The sequence below is a fragment of the Anopheles aquasalis genome, chromosome 2, assembly GCF_943734665.1.
Source record: "Anopheles aquasalis chromosome 2, idAnoAquaMG_Q_19, whole genome shotgun sequence".
NCBI lineage: Eukaryota > Metazoa > Arthropoda > Insecta > Diptera > Culicidae > Anopheles > Anopheles aquasalis.
In genome coordinates this window covers 982,501-995,000 of record NC_064877.1, presented here as the reverse complement: position 1 = coordinate 995,000, position 12,500 = coordinate 982,501, and the positions used below count along the sequence as shown (strand labels likewise).

The 12,500-nt window shown below is 50.5% G+C and overlaps 5 protein-coding genes across 5 annotated transcripts in view; 2 read left to right on the top strand and 3 right to left on the bottom strand.

The window, feature by feature from the left end:
- The window catches only part of LOC126572952 (40S ribosomal protein S25), a 965-nt gene extending 946 nt beyond the window's left edge, over positions 1-19 (top strand). The window contains exon 2 of the mRNA XM_050232689.1: positions 1-19. This exon is cut by the window's left edge and continues 556 nt beyond it. The gene's annotated coding sequence lies outside the window, so the exon portion shown is untranslated.
- Positions 20-1,087, bottom strand: LOC126572951 (nucleolar protein 12). Its single transcript, XM_050232688.1, has 2 exons — positions 920-1,087; positions 20-858 (listed from the first exon to the last, which is right to left on the bottom strand). Exons 1-2 carry the CDS (start codon positions 1,000-1,002, stop codon positions 72-74), a joined length of 870 nt encoding a protein of 289 aa, XP_050088645.1. The 5' UTR covers positions 1,003-1,087; the 3' UTR covers positions 20-71.
- Positions 1,088-1,142: 55 nt separating this feature from the next.
- Positions 1,143-3,555, top strand: LOC126572949 (protein FAM114A2). The gene is made up of 2 exons (XM_050232686.1): positions 1,143-3,333; positions 3,396-3,555. Exons 1-2 carry the CDS (start codon positions 1,204-1,206, stop codon positions 3,468-3,470), a joined length of 2,205 nt encoding a protein of 734 aa, XP_050088643.1. The 5' UTR covers positions 1,143-1,203; the 3' UTR covers positions 3,471-3,555.
- Positions 3,549-4,645, bottom strand: LOC126572950 (probable dimethyladenosine transferase). Its single transcript, XM_050232687.1, has 2 exons — positions 4,546-4,645; positions 3,549-4,488 (listed from the first exon to the last, which is right to left on the bottom strand). The coding sequence occupies exons 1-2, from the start codon at positions 4,601-4,603 to the stop codon at positions 3,626-3,628; spliced, it is 921 nt and encodes a 306-aa protein (XP_050088644.1). The 5' UTR covers positions 4,604-4,645; the 3' UTR covers positions 3,549-3,625.
- Positions 4,646-5,645: 1,000 nt separating this feature from the next.
- Positions 5,646-12,500, bottom strand: part of LOC126573364 (histone-lysine N-methyltransferase trithorax) — an 85,936-nt gene continuing 79,081 nt past the window's right edge. Inside the window, exons 3-6 of the mRNA XM_050233424.1 lie at positions 8,050-12,500; positions 7,846-7,979; positions 7,599-7,774; positions 5,646-7,522 (exon numbers count right to left, since the gene is read on the bottom strand). The exon at positions 8,050-12,500 is cut by the window's right edge and continues 6,965 nt beyond it. Of these exons, the coding sequence (XP_050089381.1) occupies positions 7,349-7,522; positions 7,599-7,774; positions 7,846-7,979; positions 8,050-12,500 (4,935 nt within the window). The 3' untranslated portion in view covers positions 5,646-7,348. The remainder of the gene's footprint in view (positions 7,523-7,598; positions 7,775-7,845; positions 7,980-8,049) is intronic.

Sequence of the window (12,500 nt, the reverse complement as noted above, 5' to 3'; positions counted from 1 at the left end):
CTTATGGTTAACTAAGTAATTGAATCGCTTCGAACTGCTTTATTATAAACATCCCCACACATGGCGCATTTTCAATCATCCGCACGTCTTCGTCGGCCTTCTCCGCGTCCCCCGGCACCAGCACCACCGGCGGACGGGCGACGGTAGCCCTTCTTCTGTTTCAGATGTTTCTCCTTAAAGTGCCGGACGCGGCGCGATTGCTTCAATTGTTTCTGCTTCTGCAGGCGGTTCTTCTGGCGGAACGCTTGGCTTGACTTCATGGATTTCAGTGCGTAGCGCTTCAGTTTGTGGTTTAGTTCCTTCTTGGAGCGTATACCTTCCAGGTTTAGTACCGGTCCTTTCTTTTGCTTAGGTTTCTCTTCCTTTGTGGCCGGTTTCTTTTCCTTTGCACCTTCATCGGCTTCCTCCGTTTCGACGAATGGTGTGAATTTGTGTTTGATCTTCTTTTCTCCCTCCAGTTCCATGCCCGGGACCACACCTATCCGCTTCTGGTCATCTTCGTCGTCATCTTCGCTGCTCTGTCCACTCTCCTTGTCGGTCTCATCTTGCGCCAAGGCAGCACCCCGGTTCTCTCCGATCCAGTTGTTCTCCTTCGCCAACGCGCTCGTGGATAGTTCCACAACCTTCACCGTCACATTCTCCGTATCGTACTCCTCCTCCTGCGGCTCATCTTCATCCGCATCTTTAACGAGATCGGCCAGCTCCGGGATGGGCTTTTGGGACTGGTACAGCTTGCGCATGTTTTCCTTCGCTTCCGCCCGGATTCGCTTCTTCTCCTCCTTCAGCCTTCGCTGCAGCACTCCTTGTGCTATCTTCCGTCGATGGAGCTTTCGCTTGTGGAATCCACCAAGGAATTCTCTGTACGAGAGGGAAAGAGGTTGATCAAAACGTGTCTGCACGCTGGCGGTTCTTGACTTACGCTCGTTTCTGTGGATCAAACACCAACTCCAGCTTTGGTCGCTGGAATGGCTTTTTGTTTCCTCCCTCGGATTTTCGCTTCATTTTACTGGAACTCGGTGGCTGGGCACGGGGACAAGATAAAATTTAACCGGGATTTCGGGCAACCGCCGGACCACCCACAACAAACGCGGCCGGATTGTCAAATCCGGGTTTGACAGCTGCGAGTTTTTGTTGTTGTAGTTGTTCTTCGCGGAAAAAGGGATTTCGTGCTGCGCGTAATTTATTGGATTTTACAGAAAAGAAATGTGTGATTCCGATAGCGAAGAGTTCGCTAGTGCGGACGAAGATTTTGAGGACGTGGAATCGGATGAGTCTGAGGGCCCAAAGGTTCCCTCTGCGGCCGTGCCATCGAAGCAACCTGCGGTGAAAAAGTCTGACGTGGATCAGGAAAGCGAACGTCCAGCCGTGAAGGACGATACGAAATCGAACAAGAAAGATACAAAGGCCCCTCAAGACGATGAGGAAAAACAGGAAAAACAGGAGAAAGAACGTCCGGGCGAGCTGCAAGATGAAGCAGAACCCACATCGCAGAAGGTCATTTCAGTAACGAAACCACAAGAACCACCACCGAAGGAACAACCACAGCAGGCTACGGATTCCATTCTCCCCACCGAACAACCAGTCCTAGATGATGGCGAACCGAAGGAACAGCAGAGGCCTGTGGAAGTCCCGAAGGAGGAACCAGCTGCGGCGACAGTAAAGGCTGCCACTAAACCGGATGAACCAAAGTCCGCTGAAACGAAAAGTGTAATACTGAAACCGGAAAAATCTCTCGACAAAGCAACTGACAGAGTCGACAGCGTGAAACCAAGGATACTGAAGCCACCAAAGCCACCGTTGATGTTTGAGGAATCCCGTAAAGAACCTGAAAAGCCCATAGAACCGCCGAAACCACCGAAACCCACGAAAGAACCGACTCCGGAAGCAGCACCCGCAGCCGAGGAAGGATGGGACGATTTTGATGATGATTGGGGAGACTTTACTGTGGAAAGTGGTGGAGCTAGTCAACCCAAGCCTTCTCAGCCTTCCGGAAAGCCAGAACCCCGGAATAAGGAACCGTCGGCAGGTGTTAAGACCAGTTTCCGCGATGTGGACATCGATGAGGTTGAGAGTAAGCTGAGTGACTTCATGAAACACAGGGATGATCCTCCGATCGCATCTGTATTTGATCGAGTGGCAGCAGCTGGGGATAGCGGTGGTGGTGGTGGCGCCGGTGGAGGTCAGTCTTGGGGTGGTTGGAAACCATCATGGGGTGGAGCAGCCGTTTCGTTCCTTTCTTCAGCGTCCAAATCGGTTGCTTCGATAACGACCAACATAACGCAGGTGATCGAGTCCGGTATTGGTGTGCCGAACCCGGAAGATCTGGCAAGGCGACAGGCAGAGGAGGAAGCGAAACTGCGAGCCGATGGCTATCTGCCCGAAGAGAAACCGTCGGAGGAGCGACCAAACCAAACGGAGGATCGTTTCCGGTTTGATCAACTCGTTTCGGGCGTGACGCAGATCAGTAGCAAAGTCATTACCGGTGGTCTGGACACGCTCGAGGGCATTGGCAAGAAAACGATGACCATTCTCCAGGAGAATGATCCAGGTTTGTTGAACAAACGGAAACTACTGGGGCTAACGCCGAACGATGGCGTCATTTTAAGTCAAGTGCTACGAGAAGCGAAGGCAAAGACGGAGGAACGCGAACGGAATTTGAAGCAGATCCAAAAGCATCAGTACAAGAAGAAGCTTCACTTCGAGACACTGTTCGATGATTACCACGGGTTGGTGCACCTGGAAGCGCTCGAGATGCTATCGAAGCAGGCACAGCTGAAACTCGAATCGTTGATGGCTCCTTTGACCGGGAAAGCTCTGGAAGAGCTGCAGGAGACGATGACCGAAGTGAAGGAGTTGTGTGAACTACCGGAAATAGAGTCTGAAACGGCCGATGCCGATGGCACACAAACGGTCGACGAGCTGGAACAGAAGCTTCGCGAAACGATCATCGATCTGGACCCAAGTGTTAAGGTGGATTTTGGAGAAATTCTCAAGAGTTGGAGCGACTATACGGCTTGGTTAGATGAGAACAAGCATGCTGACGGCGAAACCCGTTCGGTGCAAGACATTTTCGAGAAGGCCATGCATGCGTTGGCCCAGACAACGGCGCTCTGTGTGCTGAGGATGCACAAGCTCGCCGAAATCCTGCTCATCAGCGAACATCACAGTACGGCCACGGAGGCCGATGTGCTGGTCCAGCTAACGACAGTGTTTTGCTGGCATCTTAGCGGGGTAGCGGCACGATTCTGCACCGAACTAACCAATCACAATCAGAACAATTCACCGTCGAATGAGAGCGACGGTAGCACGCTTATCACAAACATCTTTCTTGAGGTAACATCATCCGAGCAACCAGTGCGTTCCATAGAGTGACACGTTTTTTCGGTTCCTTTCAGGGCTCCAACAGTACATTGTACATTCAGAATGCGTTCCAGTTGTTCATCCCTATCCTGCAGCTTGGCGCCGCTTAACTCCCGTTCGTGTACTCACCAAAATCCATCCTTTCTCACGGTGTCCGATATTGTTGTTAACAAACCCTTCCATTTTCCATTGTTAGCAGAGTCTATTCGTACTTTTTATTGGAAAATATATCTATATAAACAAGAAAGAAGCCACGAGAAGTATTTCAGCTGAAATGGAAACCCTCAGCGTTGAAAGCTTGCAGTACGGCCATGAAATCATCGATATCCATGGAGCGGGCACGCTTGTTACTTGCTTCCAACCGTTCTAAGATGGCTTCGACTTTCTCCTTTACATTCAGCTCTGCCGGTACATCGATGTTCTTGAGGGAGCAGTGCAGCTTGTAGTTGTCCTCGAGCGCGGTCAGTACGGTCGTCTGTTTGAAGGCCGCAGCAAGTGTTTTGTTTTTGCGCAGGAAGGCAATCCGCGTGAGCCCATCCCATTCGGTGTAGTTGATCGGTGGCGGTGGATTCCGCGGTTCAATACGCACCACGCTCGATTCGACCTTCGGTGGCGGTTTGAAGTTGTTCTTGCTCACCTTCATTAGCATATCGACGCGTGCCAGCAGTTGTGTGTTGATGCTTAACCGGCAGTACAGCTTGTCGCCCGGTTTGGCCACCAGGCGTTGGGCGAACTCGCGCTGAAACATAAGCACCGCGCAGCGAAAGAACGGTCGGTGGAGCAGGAGTTTGAAGACGAACGGTGAGCTGATCTGGTACGGCATGTTAGCGACACAGATGTCGAAGAACGGAAGGTCTGTCTTGAGCACGTCGCCGATCAGAATCTGGAGCTTGGGCTGCAGGTGAGTTCCCTGCACACGCTTCTGCAGCTCTGCCACCAGGCGTGGATCGATTTCACAGGCTACAACTTTCTTCACCTTTTCTAGGATCTTCACCGTCATGTTACCGGTACCGGGACCGATTTCCAGTACCACATCCGTGGGCCGCAGTGCTGCTTTCTCCAGCATCGACGTGATCACCAGCGGGTTCTTGAGTATGTGCTGACCAAAGTCCTTGTTGAAAACGATACCTAGAAGAAAGGGCGTTGGTCACGACCATTGCCTATCATTGGTACACCATTATTTACCCTGTTTGGCCACTTCATTGTGCACCCGCGACTTTTTCTCCGCTCGTTCTTTCGGCATTTTTATGTTTTATTCCGCGCGGCACGTGCGAGTTTGCGTCTGTCACGGAATCAAAACAAACTCCGTTGGAGAGAAAGTGTGGAGACTTGCTGACAAACTCTCCACACGACCACGAACATTTGAAAAGCATGTTTTTCCGTTACAGCTAAGCGAAAGCGTGGAAGACGAGAGTGAATAAGAAGGTTCCAGTTTAATTATTTCATTTATATTTTATTTAGGTCAACGTATAATACTTTGAAAGAAAGATGATTATTCAAACTTAAACTTACAAATACGCCCTTGAACTATCCGCTAACCTCTGCCGTGTCAGCAGATGTTTGCTGTTGCCGGTTTTGCATATTTATTTCATTGTCCGACATCCGGGTGCCAATTGCTCACTTGAAATAGGCGCAAAAGGGCTTTCCAGTCCTTTATTCGCTCTTTATTTCCTTGTCTGCTGTTCTAGTACTTGTATATTTGCTTATTACTTCGTGGGACATAGTGTAATATCAAGTTGTTTTCTTCTGATTTGATACGCTCTTGCGCAAGCATGAAAAGAACGATCGCCATTTACTGTCGCTGCCACCAGGGAGTAGTTCCCGGTCAGCAGTTGATTCGTTTTGGTTTTGCTTGATACTATTGTTTGCCTGATCGCACCCTATTCTCTATTCTTCCGTACACGTCAACCTAGTGTCCCCTACACTAAGATTAAATTAATTTAATTCTCGCAATAGTTTCATTTTCCCGTTAGTATCACATTTGTTTCCACGTTCACCACCGATTCGTTTCGCTTCTAACTCATTTGCAGCTCTTTCATTCGCTGGCCTTCTTCTACTCCCGCTGAATGCGGGAATTAGAGTATCTGTTGCGTCGTGTGTATCGCCACCGGTTCCCCATGTGGTTCCCCATGTGGCCGGTTCCTCTCAAGTTCATTCTCAAGCGGAAGATTGACTATTTTTGATTATTTTCTTGCAGCGCGTATTCCGCAGCACCGCAACATTTGGAAACCGTTCCTCCACTCCGGTTCTGCGCTACTTTCTAAAACACGTTTCCGAATCGATCATTTGTTTCATTTTAGTTAAATTTGGTTTATTTTTCGAACATTCGCGATGACCGCTACGCTCATCACCACGGCTTAAGCCATTTTTTGTGTGTCTCTTTTTGTGATCATTTGCTTAGTGCTTAGTAACTTTGCTTAACTATACATTCTCATACACACATACAAATATACACACGCACACACATACACATGTAATTGTGTCACAACGAAATGGCAAGATCAGTTCGAAGCAGCCGTGGCTTACTACGGATTTGGTGCACACCACGGACCGATGATAGCCGATGCTTAATAGTAGCTAAAAGTAGGGGTGATGTTCTGTTCTGTTTCCTTTTTGTTCGTTTAACGGTTCCTTGGATTAAAAGTAGCTGTTTCTGTGTATGGTTGCTCTGCTCTGGTGATGCATCGTAGTAGACACAACCGTCATTGCGTGCCTTGCGATTCCCTTTGTTCACTAGGTTGCTTAGATTAAAACGGTTGCAGTAAAGGAGAAAGTGATGATGTTCAGCTGTGCTGTATTGAGATGCATCGCTCGATGTAAAATATGCTCTCGCGATTCGATTCGATACACTCTATTGTCGATTGGGTTCGTGCATACTCCTATGTCACATTCTCCCCTTCACAGGTGCGCCTTATGGTTGTTCTGGGAGATCGAAATCTTTAAAAGTTTAGGAGCTAGAATAGGCATGCCAAGCCGGATTTAGATCAATTTAAAAGAACGCGAGCCACCACGAGGTGTGCTCTATCTCTCTTTCTCTTATATCTCTCAGCGGTGATGTTGTAAAAGTGTTCACAGGTATGAGCAACTGGGTGATAGCAAGTCCGCTTGCCTGCTAGGCTAGTGTTCGATTTAAATGGCCGTTTGCATTGGGGTTATCACGCCAGAGATGTTGGCTGGCTCAATCAGAGCGCTTAAAAGACGATAATATTCTGCCATAACACTGTTGATACACATATAAATACTTAAAAGAGATGCCTATGATACAGACAGCGGTCGGTAGTGGTTGTACCATCGATCCTCCGCTTCCAGAGCGCGATTGTTGTACGGCTACCCCGAAGGTAAAACTATATATATACAGTAGTATCTTACAGTTACATTACATTTCTGTCTAACGACTAAGTATAGCGCGAAAACTGGCGAAAAGGGGGATCCAACAATAAATATGCTGTTCGATCGCGCACAACCCTGTCTAGCAATGGAGGGGCTGATGGGGGATATGGAACATTGAACATTGCATCTACTCTGTGGAACAAACACAATGATCACGTGGACACGCACATACACCATCTAACTATATATACACAGACACACATATACACACATGATGGGATTCCTATTCCCTACGCAACGCCGGACCGCCGGCTTTTCTACTTCTTAAGGTATGGCGTCAACGTCAAACTGTATACTTAGCTGGAACATGAAGTAGTAGGCTGCTTTTCCAAAAAGCAAAAGAGCATGGCATTTGGTGCAATGGTGCATTCGTTCTGTGGCGCACTTTTCTAGCCGCCCACAGGGTTCTGCTCCGACGTGTCACTCTTGATGATGCGCGCAATTTCACTGGTAGAGAGGTGTGGGCTTTGTACTTGTCCTCCAACCTGCCCCGTTCGCCGAGGATCATTTCACAGATTTACACAGGCTGGCTCCTTTTACCGAAGGAATGTGTTTTTGGCATGCTCTCCGGAAGTGTCAACGGAGCACGATGACGCTATTAGTTGAGATACTTGCGACACTTTTTCGATCCGCACGAACACGGAATCTTTACATCCTCGAACGGGAACTTGTAGTCGTAGGTGAGCTCCTCTCCCTGAACGATACGGCGCAGCGCAAAGATGATGATGTGTTTGTGGCCTAGGATATCTACCACCTTGGAGTAGCAGTTGGGCTGTTGAAGGGATAGAGCCGCATTAGTAAGGCATCGCCATTTATCATTCATATCGGTAAAGTCGTTCGTTACTTACCTCGCAAGAATGGTTGATGAATCGTGCCGCATTACCACGCATCGTCGCATCGACGACAAAGTTTTCATCGATCTTGAACATGTAGCATCCGATACCGCGCCCATCGTAGTAGCGCTCCCGCTTGTCAGTCAATGTCGAACGAATCAGCTCCCCAGCATACTCGATGACCATTTCGCCTGCGAAACAATGACGAGAGAAACATGAAGCGATGCAGGATGTGCGCAATGCCTTCTTCGATTCGACTTACCGGCCTCGATATCACGATTGCAGAACAATCCACGACCGTGGATGTGGGATCGATAGACACCAACCGATTCCTTGGAGGACTCCTTAAGCGTTCGGTAGCGCATTGCCATCGGTAGATTGCTGCCAGTGCCACGCCTGCCAAAATAAAACATGAACAATTTGTGTAAAACAATGATCTCGCTACTACCTGCTAGCGACCACTTACCTTGGAATCACTGTATCATCGATGCTCTGGGCGACGATCGGCATTGGTTGCTTACGGTGCCGCGAGGCCAACCAGCTGAACATGTCGTACTCCGACCGGCTACTGTACGGTTCGCAGCGTGCCGTTCCGTGCGCGTTCTCCTTCAGATCATCGAAGTAATCTCCATTGGCAACGCTATCAGCACCATTCGTCACTCCAGAACCCGATCCTAGCGAGCCGTGACCCGATTGCTTCTTGTGGTAGAGCGGATTGTACTGGGTACACTTTTCCACTCCCGGTAGCTGCTCCAGCAGATAGCGAATGGCGTTTGTCTTTAGCCCCAGCATTTGCACTCCGGCCATCTCTTTCAGCTGACCTTCCGGAAGGGTAGACAGACCGTGGGCACGCCGAGCGATCTGTACCGCTTCGAACAGCTTATCCCAGATCTCCGTGATCGATGTGGACTTGTAGGTGAATCCGTCCTGTGACTGTATCTCGTACAACAGCTTAGGACTGCTCGATCGCGGAACGGCTGGGGCTTTCGGGATCGATCCGGTCTGCATCGGTGGCGGTATTTGCGTGTACTGTTGCAGCTCGTCATCTAACTGCATCTGTTGCTGGTGATGTGGTGGTAGGTGCTGCGTTGGTGATGGTTGTGACAATGGAGATGGTTCCGGTTGACGGATTTTACCAAACAGAACACTTTCCGCATCGCCATCGTTCAGCAGGGCACTATCGGTGCAGATTCCGAGATCGCTCACGGAAAGATGATGACCCAATCCACCGAATCCACCAGCATCAACATCTTCCTTCTTGCCAATGTCACCAAACAAAGAGGAAGACATCAACGACAGTTGATCCTGCTGCTGCTGCTGTTGTGCATCAACCGTTTGGTCAATAATGGCCACCGTTGAAGCGGTCGTAGCCATCGAAGGTGAGGTTGCAGCCGACCGGAACTCTTCGTTCAGCTCTGCCACTAGTCGCTCCGTTTCAGCGTCTCCCTTGGTACCATCATCGACTCCAAGGAGTGGATGGGCGGCCGCACATTCCGCAACGACCGTCTCCAAAGTACGCTGCTGATGCTCGATGCTGGCAGTGCGACCTTCGATATCCGTTGGTTCCCCACCGTAGCCGCACATATTTCCACCGACCCCGGTAGCAGTCCCGGTGCCAGCCATTTCCGCCGCTTCCTGGTTTGTCTGCTGTTCAAGATTGTCCAGAATTTCGGAAATCTTATCCTTAATTCCAGGTGAATCCGATTCATCCATCAGACTTGGCGAACCGACACCACTGCTGCTGCTGGTGCTACTGTCCGTTCCGCCACACCCGTTGACCGGTGCCCCATCATGACCCCCGGCAAGCATCTCCTGTGTTTCCGCTTCTAGCGAGTGTTTCAGCTCGTCGATACGTTGCGTGACCGTATCCAGATCGTCTCCAGCCTGTATACCACCAGTTATGGTTATGTGGTGATTCAGCTGTTGCTCATCCGGCGACTGTGCGGTTCCATTCGCAAGGTTATCCGTTTCCATCAGGATCGGTTTGATTTCGATATGCGGCAGCTGAGACTGTTGCTGATGGTCCTGTGCCTCAATGATGCCACCACCGATCGGTATCAGCGTACCGTTGCCATCGAAACTGAGACTGAAATGGAAGCTGGGAGTCGTGTTTTGCAGCTGCTGCTGTTCGTGCTGCTGAGAACCAGGGGACATCGTAGTCGTCGTCGTTGTCGTCGTTGCCATGGTGGTCGTGGAGAGCGGGATTACTTCGATCGGTTTGATTTCAATCTCGAGCCTCTTCGTACACGGTTTGTCCGTAGCGCCGTACTTCAGCATACGATCCGCAGGATCATTCGGCGATGAAGCAATCGGGGGCACTGCATCGTCAATGAAGGTTGCCGGTATGAAGGCCATTTCCTCGAGCTTCTCCGAACATTGTTGATTTAACATCTTGAGCGGAGGCGGTGGAGGCGTTTGCGGGACATCCGGGGACTTGTGGAGCATCACCGAGGCCTGCATTGGCAGCACGCGGTTCGTTGGGCGACTTTGTACGGTTTGATTCGTCCCGTTGGTCGTCGTACCCGCCGAAGAGGTGATCGTTGTACTGGGTGGTGTTTGCTGTATCGGATTAACGACGTTTGTTGGAATGTTGGAGTACAGTGGCATAGGATAGGGTGCGGTCGGTAGCGTTATGCTAGCGGCCGGCTGAGCCGGTGTTATGGTGATCGTAGACGGTGGCATTGATACAGGTGTCGGTCCACCGATGGTGATATTACTTGGTGCCAGAGACATCGTGATCTGACTAGCACCACCACCACCACTGACAGATCCACCAACAGGTGAAGTCTTCTTTTTCGCATCGATCAGCGATATGTGTCCTTTGCCAGTCTGAAGAGTTTGTGGTTGTTGATTTAGCTGCGGCTGGTTCAGAGGATTTGAAGTGATCATTTGCTGGAATGGCTGCTGAATGACAATCTGCTGTGGTTGTTGCGCCTGCTGCTGCTGCTGTTGTGATGAGCTGGTAAAGCTAATCATCTGCACGGGAGGCACAACAGATTGGCTGAGCGGCATGGGCTTCTGAGTGAGAAGCTTCGTGTCCTGCTTCTTCATTCCCTTCATCGTCTGCCCCACATCGACTCCATTCGGTGACAGCTTGGCGCCTTTCACACCATTGTTTGATGGCAGGATCAGCATCTGGCCCGCCATTACATTGCCAGTAGCACCACTACCGATTAGTGACTGAGATCCGGTCGGTGCTGCTGTTTTCTCCATTGTGGTCGGTTGTTTGATAGCAGAAACGCTCATTTGATTGCTTTGAGCCAAGGATGAAGTTATGCTCGGCTTGATCGGTACCAGATGAGGTTGGTTCGTGATGGTACCACTCGTGGGCACTAAACTGATGCTGTTCTGTACGAAGGGTGGTTGCTGCTGCGTGATCTGGTACGCTTGTATCGCCGCGGGAGGTGACACCAGGGAACCAGGGGTCGTCGATGGTTGCTTCTGTTTCACTGGTTTGGCCACGATCTTCGGTTTGCCGTAGTTCGTTGTCTTTGTGATGGGTTTAATTATGTTGGATACCTTCGCCGTGGTTGTGAGAGCCGTAGCAGTCGTGTACACGGATGAAGCAGCGATCGATTGATAGCTGGCCGAGGAACGCACGTTCGCCGTCGTCAGATGATGCTCAAGCGCAGACGAGGCACTGCTGCTGGTGAGCTGTACCTTCATGGCCGTGTTGGGCATCACCTTGTTCACCAGCTGTGGCTGTGACTTTGGAATGATCGTCTTCATGGTCGCCTTCAGGGGTGTTACGATCGCACTGCTGCAGTTACTACTACTGCTGGTTGTGGTAGTGGTGATCGCTGGCTGGATCGTCATCGAGCCCGCCGATGATTGTACAGCTGGAGAATCAAGCTTCCAAACGTGTTGCAATCCGGACGGAGGTGCGGAGGACAGTGAAGTGGCAGACGAGACAGCCGTAGCGGTAGGTTGTGCCTGATGGAATATGGAACCTGTGGCCGATGACACGGTTTGCATTTGTACCGGTGTTGTGGCCTGTGAGGTTGCCGACGAGATGATTTGCTGAGTCTGCGAGTGGCTGGTGTTGTCATTATTGAGCACTACGTAACTCGTTGGCATCTCAACGATCGGTTCGATCTTGGAGGCCGCAAACACCTGCGTCGTGGTGGCCGAAAAGCTCGAGTTCTGGCTTAGCACGCCTTGCATCGCCGTCGAGACGAACTGTTGCGATGACATTACCGTGTTTTGGACGATCGTCTCCAGCCCGTAGTACACCGATGGACTCGTAAGGTACATGCAACCGGAAGCCGGATCTGTAACCATCATTTCAAGCGTTGGTTGCGTAGGAGCGGCCGCTCCAAGGACCATCTGTTCCGTGGCCATCATACCGCATTGGATGGCGGTTGCCTGTGGCTGCACTATCGTGCCAATCACTTGCGGTTGTGCGATCTGCAGTGCTCCGGCCGGTATCAGCGAGTATCCACCGGTACCGTTCGGAATGAGGATGTTGTTGGTGGTCGCAGCTAATGTTCCCGGATCCGTACCAGCCGTCGTCATCGCGAATCCGTTCTGCGTTAGCACATTTGTCGGTGCGAGCTGGTACTGCACCGGGGAGGATGTCAGAGTGCCTTGATCGGAGAGATATGAGATCTGATTTCCTCCGACTTGCTGCACCAGTATCGGTTGATTTGGTGACTGTTGGAAGATGATGTTACCAGCTGTCTGCTGGGGTGCTGTTGGAGTTGCCGCTGGTCGTATCAATGGGTAGGAAGTGTTGATCAGCTGAATTTGCTGCTGTTGCTGCTGCTGCGGCGCAATCGTTTGTAATTGGGTTGCTCCATTCCCGGTAACCATACCGGACGGGTGTATCGTAATCGTCGGTTCTTGTGCTTTCGTTTTGATCTGCATTGTCTTTGCTGTACCTCCATTGACGGCAAGATTAGATCGTTTCGACTTGAT

Excerpts from the sequence above, each read along its gene's own strand:
- LOC126572951 (XM_050232688.1), bottom strand. The coding sequence starts at position 1,002 with ATGAAGCGAAAATCCGAGGGAGGAAACAAAAAGCCATTCCAGCGACCA. Across the intron at positions 859-919 it reads TTTGATCCACAGAAACGAGC|AGAATTCCTTGGTGGATTCC; the intron begins GTAAGTCAAGAA and ends CCTCTCGTACAG.
- LOC126572949 (XM_050232686.1), top strand. The coding sequence starts at position 1,204 with ATGTGTGATTCCGATAGCGAAGAGTTCGCTAGTGCGGACGAAGATTTT. Across the intron at positions 3,334-3,395 it reads TCACAAACATCTTTCTTGAG|GGCTCCAACAGTACATTGTA; the intron begins GTAACATCATCC and ends GGTTCCTTTCAG.
- LOC126572950 (XM_050232687.1), bottom strand. The coding sequence starts at position 4,603 with ATGCCGAAAGAACGAGCGGAGAAAAAGTCGCGGGTGCACAATGAAGTG. Across the intron at positions 4,489-4,545 it reads CAATGAAGTGGCCAAACAGG|GTATCGTTTTCAACAAGGAC; the intron begins GTAAATAATGGT and ends CCTTTCTTCTAG.